At 43.7% G+C, this 16,893-nt stretch overlaps 1 protein-coding gene across 2 annotated transcripts in view; it reads right to left on the bottom strand.

The window, feature by feature from the left end:
* The window catches only part of Dennd1a (DENN/MADD domain containing 1A), a 484,908-nt gene that overhangs the window by 142,993 nt on the left and 325,022 nt on the right, over positions 1-16,893 (bottom strand). For both annotated transcript variants that reach the window (XM_013513192.1, XM_005382503.2), the window contains one exon: positions 13,472-13,597. In XM_013513192.1, the coding sequence (XP_013368646.1) occupies positions 13,472-13,597 (126 nt within the window). The remainder of the gene's footprint in view (positions 1-13,471; positions 13,598-16,893) is intronic.

Raw genomic sequence — 16,893 nt, 5'->3', positions numbered from 1 at the left:
AAAAAATAAAAATAAAAGGAAGAAGGAGTCAATACATGCCAGTTTTTTTTTTCTCTCTCACACTACTTTAGTGTAATATTCATTATTATCAGGATAACATTAGCCAACTTGTGGAGACAATCCCATGCAGAGAACAGATGATGACCTTTTAAGCTAGCAGGTGACTTGCTCAGGGTGACCTCAAAATCTACAAGCCACTGTCAGAGTTGTGAAGATTAGAGTGCAAAGCAGCTCAGCAGGAATATGGCCAAAGAAAGTCTCAGGCAACTGGCTTATGAATAATGCCAGTGAGCTGTGACTGATGGAAGAGAGGTGAGTGAGACCTGCCAGGTCACATCTCTAACAGGGACCAGCAAACCACACACAAATAACCTCCAGCTAAAGGCTCTCCAAAAACTCTGCCACGCCTCCATGGAAAGTGACTGCCAGTGAACTGGGCATCACTGGATACAAGGCGTGCTGTGGAGGGCAGGGAAGATGAACAACAGAAAGTACTTTACAACTGCCATTGCATTTAATTCTTAATTCTTATTTTAATCCCCACCTCTGCTTCATAGAGGGAGTGATGCCCAAGGTTTCGCTGCTTTTAAGTGGTAGCGCTCCTGGAATCTCAATGTTCCTGAGCATGTGCTGAACTGATTCCTGCAATGCACACAATCCGTCTCCAACATTTGAATATCCCATTGTACACTTTACAAGCTTTTCCTACCCTCCAGCTTCCAACACAAGAATATATTTAGGTGAGAAATTAGACATCTACTAGCTAATAATTGATAGCTAATAAAACTTCAGCAAATTCACTCAAGTTTGGGGGTCGTCAATCAACGTAAGTGGGTTTTTGACATCCCTGTTAGCTCCAGGCTAAGCCCCACAACGTCTTCAATATCTCATTCTTATGTCACTGTGAGACAGGAACCAGCCAGACATATGTCAAGCAAGTTCTGGAAGGGATCATTTAAGTAGAAATGATCTTCCTTATTTTATATTGATGAAAAGGGTTCAGAAAGGTATAATAATTTGCCTAGAGTCACACAGCTTAGCAGAGGCTGAGTCCAGATTGGCAACACATCTCATTCTAACCCAAGGGGCTTCATGATGCTATTCACAAAGTACTATTTGCTGTGGGAAAGGGGGTTCCCTCAGCAGCCTTACTCTCAGCATCTGGTGGTACTGGTTTTGAGCCTGCGTGCCCTCGGTCCCACCCCCATGCTTCTGCCTGGCTCTGCGTGCACTGGAGCTGGCCTCTGCACACAGAGCTCCCTGGCTTCCCACCTGATTTGGCACCAGCGGGGGATGAGGAGGAGGAAGGGGAACTTGAGAACTTCTCTATTCTCTCACTATCTGCTTGGCAGGTGTCCAGCAGTGGCCCACCTTCTTCCTGACCCAAGCCACCTGATACACTGATTAAAGGAACCTAGAGGCAGCCTGTTGTCCTAAGCTGGGAAAGCCGAGTGACAGCTGGGTGACCACCTGTTGATGGCCAAGTGACTACCTGTTGCCCAAAAATCTCTATTCAGACAAGAAATGCTTTGGAAAAAGAATGTGTTTGTCTTTCTCCAAGGTTCACAGCCACAAAACTGGGGTAAAATGAACACAGCCAGTATCATAACTCCATGGTCCTAGAGTGAGAAAAATACACTGTCAACTATCACCTGCAACACTGCTGCGAGGGGCATGAGATACATGGAGTATTGGAAAGTATTTTTTTGAGGAAATGGGTTCTGAAAAATGGTGGGTTAAACAAAGTAACCCTCCCCTTTGTTTACAGCAGTGTTTCAATGACATGCATTCCAAATAAATAAATATAGAGGGGAAAGGGAGGGAGGGAGGAGAGAGGGAAGGAGAGAGTTATAGTTTACAATATTATATGACAAGTGTAAATGTTAGGGGTTTGGAAAGCTTATCACTATCTGTGGGTCTAATATTTTAAGAAACACTGTTTTGGAAATGCGAGTTTACAGTGTCAGTGCTAAACACTTGAGGGCCTTCAAAGTTTCCCATGGAAGGGAAGTTAAGTGTGGCCCCTGGGTCACATTCCTTCCTGTCACTGCTCTAGCCGTAGCACCATCCACCTGTGCCACGTCCTTGCAAGGCCCTGTGCCTCTGCATGTACTATTTCCTGCTCCTTGCCCCTGGTGTCCTCCAGCTCCTCCTGGAAGACCCCATCACAGGCACAGCCTTCCCTCTGGGAAGCTGCCCCTGGACACAGAGGTAGAAATGATTAGTCCTGCCTCTGAGCATTTACCTCTTGCATGACATTCTACTATAGCTGTCACCACCCCTTATTACAATTCTCTGCTTATTTCCTACCTCTGCCCTGCAACTCCTGTAAGAACAGTGACTGGGTCTCACTTACTAATATGTGCAAGCCAGTGTCTAGGGCAGAGTGGGTACCTGGTCAGGTATACCGGAAACAATCTGACCCAAGATTTCAAATGCTTATGCCATTTTCTGCTACTAAGGCTTGATTGTAATCAACTTAAAATTCACAATAGGTTAAATGAAAATTTTGTTGTTAAGATGACCCTTAATAAATCAACCTTACATTAATGTAGCTACTTTTATTATGGTGGACATAATTAACTGTTTTAAAATCCTAAAATCACCCCCCAAGCAGCCGTCAAGAAATATGGCTCACCAATGCTGTGAGAAAGCTAGCCACTAGGTGTCAGCCCAGGAAAAGGGGAGAAAGACCTACCCGCAACCAGTGTTGTACTTTTTTCAACCAATTATCACCATAAATATCAAATATTTAAACAACAAAATATTGGGCAATTAAAATTATCTATTAAAGGAATGTTTTTAAAAAGATATATAAAATTTTGACATTTCCCCTTTGCAAAATGCTTTATAAATGGTATTAGTTTAACCTGTATTTGTCAAGAAACATTTGCACAGATTAGAGAAATTGACTCCTAAAAGGAAACCAGCTCAGTTTTCTTCTGAAATGCCCTCAAACTGCATGTAACATGGACCATATGGTAGTCACCACTGCAGAGAGTGGCTGGGGAAAGAGCTTGCTCTCCAGAATTAGGCAGATGGAGGGTTCAAACCCTGGCTCTGCCACTTCTTAAAAAGTGGTATCACCCTGCCCAGCCTCAGTTTCTCATCCGTAAAATGGGACCACAACACTCTTGTCATAGGGGAATCATAAAAATGAAGAGAATTCAGTCTGTAAAGAACCCAGCATTCAATAAATTCTTGACATTCTTTTCGTAAGACTTCAAGACTTAATGATTATGTAATATAACTTTTTCAGCTCCTATACAACTACAGATATGGTAAGTGAGAACTATAATAATTTTATTCATTCAAGAAATGGTTACTGAGAATCTTCTAGGTACCAGGCTCTGTGCTAGGGACATATGAATAAATACGATACTCTACTACCTTCTGGAGCAAGCTTTAAGGTCTCTGTGGAAGGTGGTACCCAAATGAACATGACACAGCTGTCTATTTCAGAGAATGTACCCACACCCCACAGACAATCAGTGTGGATGTGTGTCCAGGTGCAGGGAGGAAAAGGAAAATCTCTAATTTCATCTTCTCATTATCAAAGTACCATAAACACTATCCCTCTGTCTGTGTTACTGTGCGTCTACTGTGTACAGGGTGTAAGAAAAATAAGACAGCCTGAGCCTAAGAAATTCACGGTCTAGCTATGCATATGAAGTCATATAGCTCTGTCTCAGGCTCTGAATTGTCAAATGTTATCACTGCTTGAAAATGGATCAGAAAGATTTCCTTTTCAGAGTCTCATTGAAAAAGCAAAAGACCCTAAAGCGAGATTATTTGATTTAAAACACGGGTAAAGCAACCATTTCTTAGCCACTGCTTTTGACAAAGATACGGTGTTTAAAACTGCCACAGCAGATCTGTTAATCTATGAACATATCCCTCTCTCATCAGTCTCTAAGGAGATAGCATGTTAGTCCACAGGGTGACTTCTCAGGTTCTAAGATAAAGCTGTGGGTGATACATTTTTGGGGGCCAAATATTTATGTTACAACATTAAAATATGACCACTACTCTGATGCACGCCATAAGAAGCAGGTACCACTCATGTGTCCACGAATGAGCACATACATTATAATCGTACAGTGAGAGACACGAAGGCATATACAGTGGCCCCATCCTAAATATGCACAGTAAGAAAGGAGACTGAATTATTAAAAGAGACCAAGTTGAAACCTCGAATTCCTCTGGGACAATCTAAGATACACTAGCTGTGTTTTATTTTTCAAGTATTTTAGAACATACGGGAACTTCATTTTCATCATATTCAGTGATGCTCTTTGAAATCACTCAGCTGGGCTTGATCATAGTATTTAAGTGGATTTCCTGCCAGTTCTCATCTTCTCTCAGCTTGGAACCTACTTTTTACTTGGGCAGTCAACTTCGGGAATAATAGTTCTCAGTTCATGAAGCATTGACTATGTCATTCTCAGGTAACAGGACCGCAAAATGTTGTGCCTGAGCAACACCACTATTCCTGCACTGGAGCCAGAGGTGATCTGGCGACAAAAGCTGAACAATCATCATCTTTCCTCCATAGGCAAAACTTTTGATGAAATAAGGAACATTCTCAATTACATTTTCTCTTACGCATTTTAAAGTCTGGCTCTGATGCATTTCCTAATTTTAAACCCTTGGTACCTCTCACTCCCATTTGCCTGTAAGTCCTGGTGAGCAATAACATGAATGAATAAATTCCAAATAGATATTAAAGGAAATAATTAAATATGAGATTTCTTTCAAATCTTTTATGTATCATCTGAGATAAAAGACGTACTTGCATAGTTTAAAAGATGGGATTAAAAGGGCCAGAATCTCATTGTGTTCTGCATGGCTACGGGTGCCCTGACACCTGCTGAACAAGCCTGGACACTACTGTTCTAAAATGTAGCAGCCGTCTCCTCCTCCTCCTCTTCCCCTTCCACCTTCTTGTCACCCACAGATGGGCATTACCATTTAGCCCGTATCTCCTATCAGCAAGGCTGGTGCTGTGCTGGTGCTTTATTAATTTTCTCAATGATTCTACAAGGGAGGTGTATTGTCATTGTACAAAAGAGGGAACTGGGCTTAGAGAGGTTAAGTGATATCCAAAGTCATCTTCAGTAGATGACAGAGCCAGAATCAAAACCCAGGCAACTCCGAAGGCCATATATTCTTTCTACAATACTCAGTAGCCTCTTGAGCCACTCAGAGTCACAGAACTGTGATGGATGTTTCCAGAATCCTAGTGGTGGAGGTATTTCCCCTTATCCCTGCTTCATTCCTGGGACATGGTCTTGACTTTGGATGGCTACTAACATGAGAAAAAAAGGTCACCAGTAAGTTACCAGCCCTTCTGCAGCCTGCTTCAGAATCCTGCTATCAATGCATCTACTTAGCTCAGGCTGAGGATTCTGGCTATAATTCTGTACTTGCTCACTTAAAATAAACTGGAAAAAGAAAATCTTGCCAAGCATGGTGGTGCACACCTGCAATCTCAGCTACTTAGGAGGCTGAAGCAGAAGGATCTCAAGTATGAGGCCAGGCTGGGCAACCTACTGAGACCGAAAAATTGTTTGAAAACCATTTTTTTAAAAGGGGGTCTGGGGATATAACTTTGTGGTATAGCGCTTACCTAGTATAAAGCCTTGAGTTCAATCCCCCCACTGCAATGAATGAATGAAACAAAACCTTTCACTAACTCTTCTCACAAAACATTCAAGAGTATCTAGTCATGCTTCACAGAGACACTACTATTCACATACCACAAGCATGCATCCTGTGTGGAAAACATTTCAGTGGTTCCTCAAAAAATTAAACATAGGGGCTCAGTGGTACAGCACTTGCCTACCATGCACAAAGTCCTGGGTTCAGTCACCAGCACAGCAGAATAAGAAACAAACCCAAGAGTTACACAGAGAATTAAAATGGGCCAGCAATTCCACTCCTATGTATATACAGTATTTCAGAGAACTGCAAACAAGTGTTCAGACCAATACTTGAACACAAATGGCCACAGCAGCATTATTCACAGTCCCCCAAAGGTGGAAACTACTCCTGTGCCCATCAACAAAAAAGGAGTAAACAAAACATAGTATATCTAGAAAGAGGACATTATCCAACTGCAAGAAGGGATGGAGCTCTGATGCATGCTGTGTTCATGCTACAGTGTGGATGGATGAGCACTGAAAATATTATGCCAAGTGAAAATAAGGCTGACACAACAGGACAAATTTTTTATGAGTCTGTTTCTATGGAATCACTGGAATAGGGAAATCCATGGAGACAGGAAGTAGATTAGAGGTTACTAAGGGCTAAGGGGAGACAGAAATGAGAAGTTATTGCTTAATGGATATAGAATTTCTGTTTAAAGTCATTAAAATTTTTGAAAATAGACAGGGGTGATGGTTACACAACAATGTGAATGCAATAACACCACTGAGCTGTACAGTTAATGATGTTTAAAATGGCCCTGTTTAGGGGATTCATATACATGCACATTTTACCATATTGGAAAAAAAGTGGGGCACTCTGAAAAGAGACTCAGATGTAAGGGGTCTGATTCCCAGCTCCAGCGTGCCCAAGCAGAGCCCACGTGGAGGCTCACAGACCCGCGCCACGTCTTCCTGGGCTTCACCCGTTTCCTTCTCCCCTGGTTTCCTCCCATCTATTACCTCTCATCTCACTGTACTGTACACAGTGTCTTAAGGTCCCTCAAGCCTTCTTAGCATGAGACAGAGGCACAAAAGGGAGTCTCAGCCCTATGTATGCTCCGGGAATCTTTTGTTTTGTGTGTACAAGGAGGGGAATACACTGTCCCATCAATGGCTCTTCCCTCTTCCTATTCCGAGCCACCCCTAGGCAAGTCAATGAAGTCTGCCTCCTTCTGACTTCTATTCCTACTCTGAAGGGGTGGAGATAGAGTATTTCAGAGTTTTACTTATAGAGATGTTTGGTGGAGCAGTGACTACAGTATAAAAATATGCAAGAAAACCTAAATGTCCAACATGGGCGCATGTCAGCAATGGTAGCTGTAATGGGTGGAATGTTCTGCAGCTATATAAAGTGCATGTTATGTCCACTGAATAAGGCACCAACAAATTTAAAGTTAGAATCAACCGAAGCTTGGGAAATTACCCTCTCCATAATGAAAAACAAGTGAACACACGCAAAAGGTATGTGTAAGGTCAGTGGAGCTATGTTGATGTTTTCATTTACCTATTTTCTATTGCACTAAAAAAGTATAAATACGGTTCCTTTTTCAAAACCATGAGATCAACAGTGTTATTCAAGCAGGATACAGATATATGTGGTGTCTTTCCAACCTACTCCAGCACAGCCACGTGCATTCAAGCTTGAAAGCCAGGCTATCAATCTGCTTTTATCTTAACTTCTGTGCCTTCAAGGGGTTTTAGATGGATAAATATGACTCAGCAGAATCAAGTGCAAAAGCAGGGGCTGTAAGGTGGATGATGGTGGTCCCTCAGCCGAATCTGGAATAGACTGAGAGAGCAGGACTGGAGTGAACTGGCCTTAGACTGTTTAAACAGCTTGTTTACTTCCCCCAGCCCAGCACTGGCCCCCTGTGGCATGGCTTGGGCTCCAGTACTGTCAGGGAGGCCCAACCAGCAGGTTGGCCCCCAGAGGGCCGCATGAGTTAGCTGAATAAACAACTCCCATCATGCTCCTGTAAACCGGCTTTTGTACAGATGCTGGCACAGAACAGAATGCATCTTCAAGCACCAATATCCGTGGGTTTTGTTCTTTGATCTAACTTTTCCTGAGGCCCTGCAGTGGCCAGATGTGGGAGATGCACCTTCATATACGCCACATTAAGATGATTACATGTATGTAGTGTGAGCTATGAAATAAGGTACTTGGAACAGAAAAGGGGATGAAATGGAAGCCTATGAATCTATTTTCAAAAGTTCTTTAAAAGTGAGCCATTGTGGTATGAAATGTCTTTCAAAGGGGGTGTGTTTGTCTTATTCAGATTTCATGATGATAAAATTTTAAACAAAGGAATGAGGTAAAAGATTCTTTTAAAATTCATCTGTTCTTCCTAGGAAGAAGGGTGGAGAAAATTCAAGGCAAATTCAAGAACCATACTGCTATATACAACCTCCAAAAGTTGCAGTCTTCTACCAAGCAGAGAAAGGGTCGTTGGCCCAGCAATTAAAATCATTTGTCTTTTATCCCCTCTTGCCAAAAAGGACCCCAGCCCTAACTAGTTAATCCCTAACACACACTGCTACTCCCAGAGTTGCCTGGCAACTGCTAGGAGGCGTGTCAGAGAGCAAGAAAGGCCTAAATAAATGAGCTGGAGCCTGGGCTGCAGCTTGACATGGATAAAGGGGGGTTCTCCAAATGGGGCTTCCTGGCTGCTTGTGGTTCTGTCATTTAAGTAGGGAAGAACAAGCTGGCTTGGCCAATACTGTTAAAATATCTTGGGCTTTGCATTTGATATTCTCCAGGTGACTGAAAAATGGGTCACATGCCCTCGTGATTTGCAGACACCCTCCCCTTTGCTAGGAGCAGCAACTTCCAAAGAGCACAGACAGGACAGGAAACAATGTATGTACAAGGCCAACCTCCTTCCCCAAACACTCCCCTCTTCCTTCATTTCTTTCCCTTTTTCTTCCATCAGTCACTCTGAATTATACTCACTGATACCTACATACTGTGCCATGATCTGTGCCTGGCACCGGAAACCCTGGGAGAAGGAATTATTAATATGGAACATGTGGGAACTACAACCAAGACAGGCAACAGGGTATGGTGGAAGGAACTTGGGTCTGGGACCCAAGTCTGCTCCCAGCTCCTAGCTCTACCATGTACTAGGAAGTCACTGACAATCCAAGCTGCCATCCTCCATCTGCAAGATGCGTAGCCGTCATGGGGAAATTACTGAGATCGAAGACATGAAGCAACTCCAAGATGAACCAAGTTTCATCGAGTGGGAAGGCACTCAGGAGGTGGTGGACTTGGCTATGGTGGACACCCTTGTAATCACCTCATCTTACTTTCTGGCCCCTTTAAAACAATCTACCTGGCCTTGAAGAGACACATCATCCCCTGAGCTGGGCCAGGCTGTTCTTGGCACAAGCTAGCCTCTGCAAACACCCTTCCCTCTTCTGGGTAGGGGAAGAGCACAAAGCTCATAAGGCTCCCCAGCCAGATGTGTTATGAAATTTTTCGCGTAAGAAAGGGGAAAAAAATGGCCACAGAATTGAAAATCTCAAGACAGCTTTAAGCCAGGAGAAGGGCCTTCCTGTTGCTCATCTCTGCCTAGAAGAACAAGGCTCAACCATTCCTTACAGAGGCAGGTGGAACTGAGCTGCCTAGAGGGAGCCATCCCTCAAGCTGCTCCCAGTGGGCAGGGTCCTCAGCAGACATGAGGCCGCGGGTAAGGGCCAGGGCCAGGGCTCATAGGCAGGCACTGTGCTAGGCTTGTTTAAGTTTCACTATAATCCTGCAGGCAGGGGATTCCACTTCCATATATAGAAAGAAAATAAAGCTCAGAGAAGCAGAGGGACCCACTCAAAGTCACATTTGGCAGCACAGCAGAAAGGAGCAGCTCAAGTCTGGCAGGTTTCATGTTTTCAACACAGCATTACCTTGTGACTCTGCAATCCCAAGTCCCATGATTGCACTGCTGGCCCAGGGTGGGAAGCCACCACACCATCGCCTGCATGTCAGGCAGCTGGGACACACCACAAAGCAGTGAGGGCAGGGGAGCCCGAGAGAGGCCGTCTTTACCCTCAGCCTCATGCTGTTCCAGGCCGGGGCTGCACCTGCCTCCACGGCTGTGCACCACACATCTCCACCCGCTTCTCCATCACTCTCAGTGCCACAGGCTATAAATGCACTTCATGGATCCTTTGACCTGGTAAACCTACAGCAGGGAATCTGCCTAAAAAATCCTTCAGACCATACACTAAGATTTATATAAAGATGCTCACCACAGTGTAGTTTAAAATTGTGAAATGTCACAATAAGCAAAAAGACTGGCATTAGAATAATGTGCTGGGCCTCAACACCAAGTTCAGATCACAAGAACTAATAAAAATCTATGAGGAGGGCTCAGATATATACCTTTGAAAAAGCCTGTCCCTGTACCCTACTCTCCTCATGACTGTGATCCATACCTGGGCTGAGAGCTGCAGGGGGTCACCTGCTGGGACACATACAGCCCTTATCAATGATGTTTAAGAAGAGAACCTATTAAAAGGCAAAAACAGACTAATAATTGGGATACTAAACTATTTTGTCAGGAATAGCTCAGCTGCTGAAAAGAAAAACAACAAAAAAAATGAAGTCTCCAAAGAAAATGAACCAAGAGCAAACCAAAGACCCTGGAGCGCAGTGTGTGTGTGTGTGTGGGTGTGTGTGTGTGTGTAACGTGTGTGTGCGCACAGGTGTGGGGAGGTTAGTGGGTGGAGGCATGAACGCAGCATATCTTAACAGGTGATGGGACTGAGGTGTGTCCTATTTCTGCTCCTCAGTTACATTAACCATTTTTACCAGGAACGAATGCTATTCTAATAACCAGAGAAACAACTGAAAGACAAGTGGCCCCAGGGAGGTGTCCCTGCCCCCTCAGCACTGTGCTGCCTGCATAGGACGCCCTTCTCCCCAGCGTGGGCTGTACAGCCCTGGCCCCTCCTCCCTCCTCAGGCTCACTTGAATCCCCAATACAAGTTTGTGCAGGGAACGTTGCTATCCCATTTTTCAGATGAGAATTTGCCAGAATTAAATTTATGGCTTAAAAACCCATTTGACCAATGGCTTGATTCGAAAACTTCAGGCCTTCTGCTCTCTCTCTTGGACTCACAGAAGAAAGCCGTTCTGGTATAGATGAACAGGACTGACTACACGATAGATCTGCCATATTTCATTGATTCTAAGATGGAAATTTCTTCCCACTGTAACATCTCTGAAATCTGGATGCATCTTACAATTGATGGTGTCTTTCAATTATAACCAGCAGTGCTCTCTTCCCTTTCTTAATGTTATCTACAACAATGGTCTGTCCTGCCATTGAATGGCAGCTTAGATTCAAGGAAAAGTACCATGTCTGCAGTCAAATCCATGCCTTTATCTTTAAAATGATGCTTTTAAAGGCGATGTAGTACTCTCTTATATGGAAGTACTTTACCTTACCTCACCAGTTACCTATCATAAACACTCAATCTGCTCCAATTTTTTCACGTTACTAATATTGCTACTGTGAGTATCATGGCATTAACCTTTCTCTTTTGCTATCGGGGCATCATCATCCTCTCCCAGGCTCCAAATCATGGGGAACATTTTGACATTTCTTGCCCTTCCTCTACCATATGTTATCTATTATTGTGCCCACTCATTTCTTCCTTCTCGGTACCACTTTCTGGTGTAACCCCGGAGGGCTCTCTTCTGACTTTCCATAATGTTCCTCTAAATGGTCTCTCCGCTGCCAGCTTTTCTTTCAGTCCATCACTGGCTTACTCCTTAAGCCTGACAATGACCGCATCGTATCTCTGCTCCAAACCTTACACTCCTTACGAGGTGAAGTTCTCACTCTTAGTCAGCCTAGCATCTGAGGTGCTGCCAAAACCAGCTCCAACCTCTCCTGCAGCTCCATTTCCCCACCTATACCTCACTCCAGACAAAGCAGCTGACCCTCAGGCCCCGAGGGGTGGCCCCCAGCCTCTGCAGGCTCAGCTAGTGCCACACCCATGACAGGAGGGGAGTTTTTGCCTTCGCTTTCCAAACTTTATTCACCAGACCTGATTCAGGTTTCACCTTTCTCATGAAACACTTCAGGTTCATTTGACCCTTACAACAATACGGAGATATAGAAAGGACATCATCCTCATTTTGCAGGTGAAGAAACTAAAGTTTAAACAGAGTAAGCAGCTTACTCAAGTTTTATACAGACAAAAGAAGCAGAGCCAGACTTTAAACTCCTTAAATCCAGGGCTTCTCAGAGTCAAGTGCAAGTACAACCACAGAGTCCCCTTATGGAGCAACACGTGCTCAAATCATATCTGGCAGTATGTGCCCAGAATCGACCACCTCTGGATTCCAGATACATACGTGACAACAATGAGGCAACTATCAGAGCAAAATACTTCTAGTCTGTCAGTTCCCAGCACAGCACCAAACCTGACGGGCCTAGCTGGGTCTAAGATCACGACAAACAATTAGAGCCACTTCACTCTGAGACAAGCAGGACGTGGAAACTTGCTCAGGCTGAACGGCTCTAGGGGATCAGGCAAGCATCTCTCAGGGGACAGAAAGAATGTGCATCCCTTCTGTGGTGTGACCATAACACGGCCCCCAAGCAGAGGCGGCTGGGGAAATAAGGCCTCAGGAAGATGAGAAGGGTGTGTTAGGACGCTGCTCCCTGAGCACCGCCACCCTGGCCACTCCTGGGTGGAAGAGAGACAAGGTGCTTGCTGACTGTCTGTGTTTCACTTAGACACATGCTGCAGTGAAGGCAGTAAAAAAGATAGCAGTGCATAACTGGCTTATGAGGAAGTGTGATCTGGTTCGTGCTCAAAAGTTTTATACGAAATGTACTAACTGACATCCACGCAGCTTTTGGCACTTCAAGTTTAATGCTATAAACTTGAAATAAAACCAGAAATCAACAGCCCTGGCATACAGGCGGTGTGACCTAAGCTGGTCTTCCATACTCCACTTCACCCAGGATGAGTGCACCTTCCCCTTGGCCAGGAGGCCAAAGAAGGCTAAGAGGACAGATATCAGAAGGCTTCTCACGGAAGTTGGAGAAACGGAAGTGCCTTCCGCTTTAGCGAAGCCTTGGTGCCTTTGCATCCTCCAATAACTCAGCACCTCCCAGGCAAGGGACATATGTAAGTCACCGGAGCTGGGAAAGGTAGAAGGGCCACACAGATGCGTAACACCACCTACTGGGCCCCATTGTGCTTTGTGGTCACTTAAACCATGGCTACATGCAGGAGCCACCGAGAAGTAAATTCCCAGGATGCTTTGCTGTCTCAAGGATGGAACCGTGGTCCCTTTAGAGGACAAAGGACAGTGAGGAGCAGGGCAAAATCACAGGCTTTGGGGCTGCTGGTAAGCTGTTTCTCTGCTCTGAGTCTTGATTTCCTCATCTGGAAAGCAAAGCTGATCATCCCTATCTCCCACCCTGTGAGTCCTCAGTGGCAGCAAGTGTGACGGGCCTGGTGCTGTCCACAGCATGTAGTTTGTGTTTACTGTTGGGTGGGGTGTCTTTCTGTGCTTAGCACAGGAGTAGTGCATGTATCTCATGCACGAGAGAGAGCATGACCTCCTTGTGCCAAGAGGTGTGGTAGAGGGAGGAATCCCCTACACAGCTCTTCCCCGTTCACACACAATCTGCTGTAGGTAATTCAAAAATCAGAAGAACCATAATTTCCCATGGGCTCCGAGGTAGGCTTCTGAGCCCTGACAGAATATGAATCATGACATGTGCCAAGATGCTACTCACTGGTTCAATTTTTAGAGCATTTCGGTAGCTACCGAAGAAAGCAGCTTGGGCCTTGAGGAAGGCTCTGGCCACGCCGTCACCGGTGGTTGTGGATACCTTTTTCAGCCTGTTCTTCAGTGAAGAGATCTGGTGACAGAAAGAAAGGAGATGCAGGTTGACGGCTGATTACAGGATGATGGCTGATTAAGCCCAGTACCCACAGACCCTCAAAAACCCCTTTGCAGGGGGTTCAATTTGATGCCACTGCTGTAGAACAAAGATACCTTTGGTATTAGGACAGGTAATTTTTTTCCTTTGGAGTGATGGGATGCTAGGCAAGTGCTCTACCACTGAGCTACACCCCCAGCTCCAAAGGAAGGTTTTTGAAATTTAGTATATGTGCTGCCAAAGTGAGCACAGGTTTTTGAAATTTAAATGAATGTTGCTCCTATTAGACATGTCAAATAAAAACAAAAACAAAACTCTTCCTAAGCAGTTACCGCATGCCAGGTAAGTATCCTCACATAAATTTTCTAGTTTTTCTTCCAACAGTCCTATGAGGAAGAGAGTATTGGTCCTATCCTGCAAAGAGAAAGAATCTCTGAGAAGTTAGGCTCCATTCCTAGGAACGAACCAAGAAGTGCCAAACTGGAATGAGAATCAGTCTTACAATCTGAGTCCAAACTATACAAAGACTTTCAGTTACAATTCCACTCTCTCTTTAAGTTACTTACAAATGTTAGAAGGAAATGTTTATTTATATACTACACACACTGTATTCTAAAGGAATAGTGACAATTTATAAGAACTCAACAGGCTAAAACAAAACAGGCAAGAAAGTGACGGCAATGGGAAAAGCAGCACCTGAAGCTAGAGCCAGATGTAAACATAAGCCATAAACTCTTACATGGTGGCTAGAAATGGGCTTCAAATTGGCTTTAGAGCCTCCTAGTGGCCAAAGCAAAGAGGAAAACATGAAAGTTGTGAGATTCCCTGGGTCTATGTATTATAAACAAATCAGATCCTCAAATGAATAAAGATTTTCTGACAGTGAGACCTAAAAGGGTTTTCCTCCTGAGTAAGTAGGAAAGACTGTCTGATGCTCTGGCTGTTGCCCTCCATATCAAGGATAAGGTCAAGCTTCCCAGACTATTCCTGCTACCCTCTTCATTCATCTCAGAATGCCATACTGTGTAAGTCTCAGGGAGCACCATTCTCACAGTGTTCTATGTGCAAGGTTTCCCTGGAGTGGTGTAATGCAGTGACTTTGAGCCATTTATTCATTCAACAGATATTTATTACCTGCTACACACCCAAGACTATGTTACGTGTTAAGGATGCAACGGGGAGTGAAGTTAGACACAGGCTTTGTCCTCATTCCCTGATCTTATAGTCAGAAAAACACCCATACTTGTGACTTTGCTTCTGTGACAAGTCTGTAACAAGAGGGAGGGAAGGTTCCTGGAGAAAAAAAGGGCTGGGGCCGGGCATGGTGTCACATGCCAGCACTCGGGAGGCTGAGGCAGGAGGATCGTTGTGAGTTCGAGAACAACCTGGGCTACAAAGTGAGCTCAAGGCCAGCCTGAGCTGCATAGCAAGACCCTGTCTCAAAAAAGACCAAAAAAAAAAAAAAAAAAAGGGCTGAACTGAGAGAACAAGCTCAAGTACATAACTAAACAGAGAGGGACAGGAACAGTATAAGTATGGAGAGTAACATGCAAAGCCGCGTAGTCAGGAGGAGCTCAGAAAATAGGAAACGTTGTTTCAGGAGAGAGAATGAGGGGGAAGGTGATTTAAGATGAGACTGGAGAGAAAGGCAGGTTCAGAAGGGACATTTACTTCATCTTTTTTAAAAATTAAGTTTATTGGTACAATTTAGATGTACATATTGATCACATTCATCATGGAGAATTTGCACCTGTACATGATATAGCTTGGTGCCTCTTTTATTTCCCATTCCCCTCTGCTCCCTTCCACCCCTCTACCTCTCCTTATTTATAAAGCTTTGTTTCCATTTTATCCTTCTTTTCTCACTTTTTTCATTTCCTTTCCCCCTCCCCTCTTGCTAGTTCCCCTTTCCTTTTGAACAACTTCTTCCTATTTTATAATATCTATTATACATTTTGGTTCTCATTTACACTTTCAGTTTTTCATGCCACAAAGATAATGAGATATTTTCACATGTATGTCTGATTTATTTCACTTAAAGAGTATGGTCTCAAGGTCCATCCACTTAGTTATAAATGTCTTGTTTATCCTTCTTTATGGCTGAGTAGTACTCCATTGTAGAAAAAAACCACATCTTTTTTATCCATTCATCAGTTGATGGGATTTGGGTTGTTTCCAAGATTGCCAGAGTTTGTAATAGTTGACTTCATCTTGAAAGAAACAGAAAGCTAATGACTGTTTCTAAGTATACAAGTGACACAATGAGAACACATTTCTGGGAAACCAGTTCTGTAAGGGGCTTAACTATAGGAGCATACAGTAAAACTTAGGATAAAATGAAAACATAAGAGAAAATTAGTTATAGGTGATTCATGAACCAACTACCAATGTGCAGTATGAGTGAGTGATGGTCAGTTTTCTGGACATAGGATTAATAGCTTTCTTTAGAGTACTAAAGGTATATGTGAACCTATAAATATTAAGAATCACTGGTCTGGGGTGGACTGTTGTACACTTTAGAAATGATCCACAGAAGTTTGTTTCTTTCTTTCATTCTTTTCTGAGACAAGGTCTCACTATGTTTGGCTTTTTTTTCTTTTCTTTTTGAGACAGGGTCTCGCTATGCAGTTCAGGCTGGCTTTGAGCTCACTTTGTAGCCCAGGGTGGTCTTGAACTTGCAACAATCCTCCTGCCTCAGCTTCCCAAGTACTGGGATTACAGACATGTGCCACCACACCCGAGCAAGGTCTCACTACGTAGTTTAGGCTGGCCTTCAATTTGCGGTGATCCTCTTGCCTCATCTTCCCCTGTGCTAGGATTACAGATGTGTGCCACCACACCCAGCAGAAGTTATCTTTTGTTGCCAAGTTTCTATAAGGAAATTTAAAAATAGCTTTATATATTTCTCATATTGTAAAATTAACTTAAAGTGTATAGTTCAATGGTTCATAAAACCAGAAAACCCATACTCATTAGCTGTCACTTACCATTTCTCACCAATTCTATCCCTACCTCCTCCCTGGAAACCATGAATCTATCTGTCTCTATGGACTTGCCAATAGTGGACATTTACTATAAATGGAATCATAAAATAAGTAGTCTTTTATGACTAGGTTCTTTTACTTAGCATAATATTCATGATGAACAATTTGCACTGGTGGTGTAGCATGTCTTAATACTTCAAGGTTCCTTTTCATGGCTGAACAATAATCCATTGCATGAGTGCACCATATCTTATTTATTTGCTCACCAGGTGATGAACATTTCACTTTTTG

Source organism: Chinchilla lanigera, unplaced genomic scaffold (assembly GCF_000276665.1).
Source record: "Chinchilla lanigera isolate Chin_1 unplaced genomic scaffold, ChiLan1.0 scaffold00018, whole genome shotgun sequence".
Taxonomy (NCBI): domain Eukaryota; kingdom Metazoa; phylum Chordata; class Mammalia; order Rodentia; family Chinchillidae; genus Chinchilla; species Chinchilla lanigera.
The sequence above is the reverse complement of the archived record's forward strand: the minus strand, read 5'-3'. Positions and strand labels throughout refer to the sequence as shown.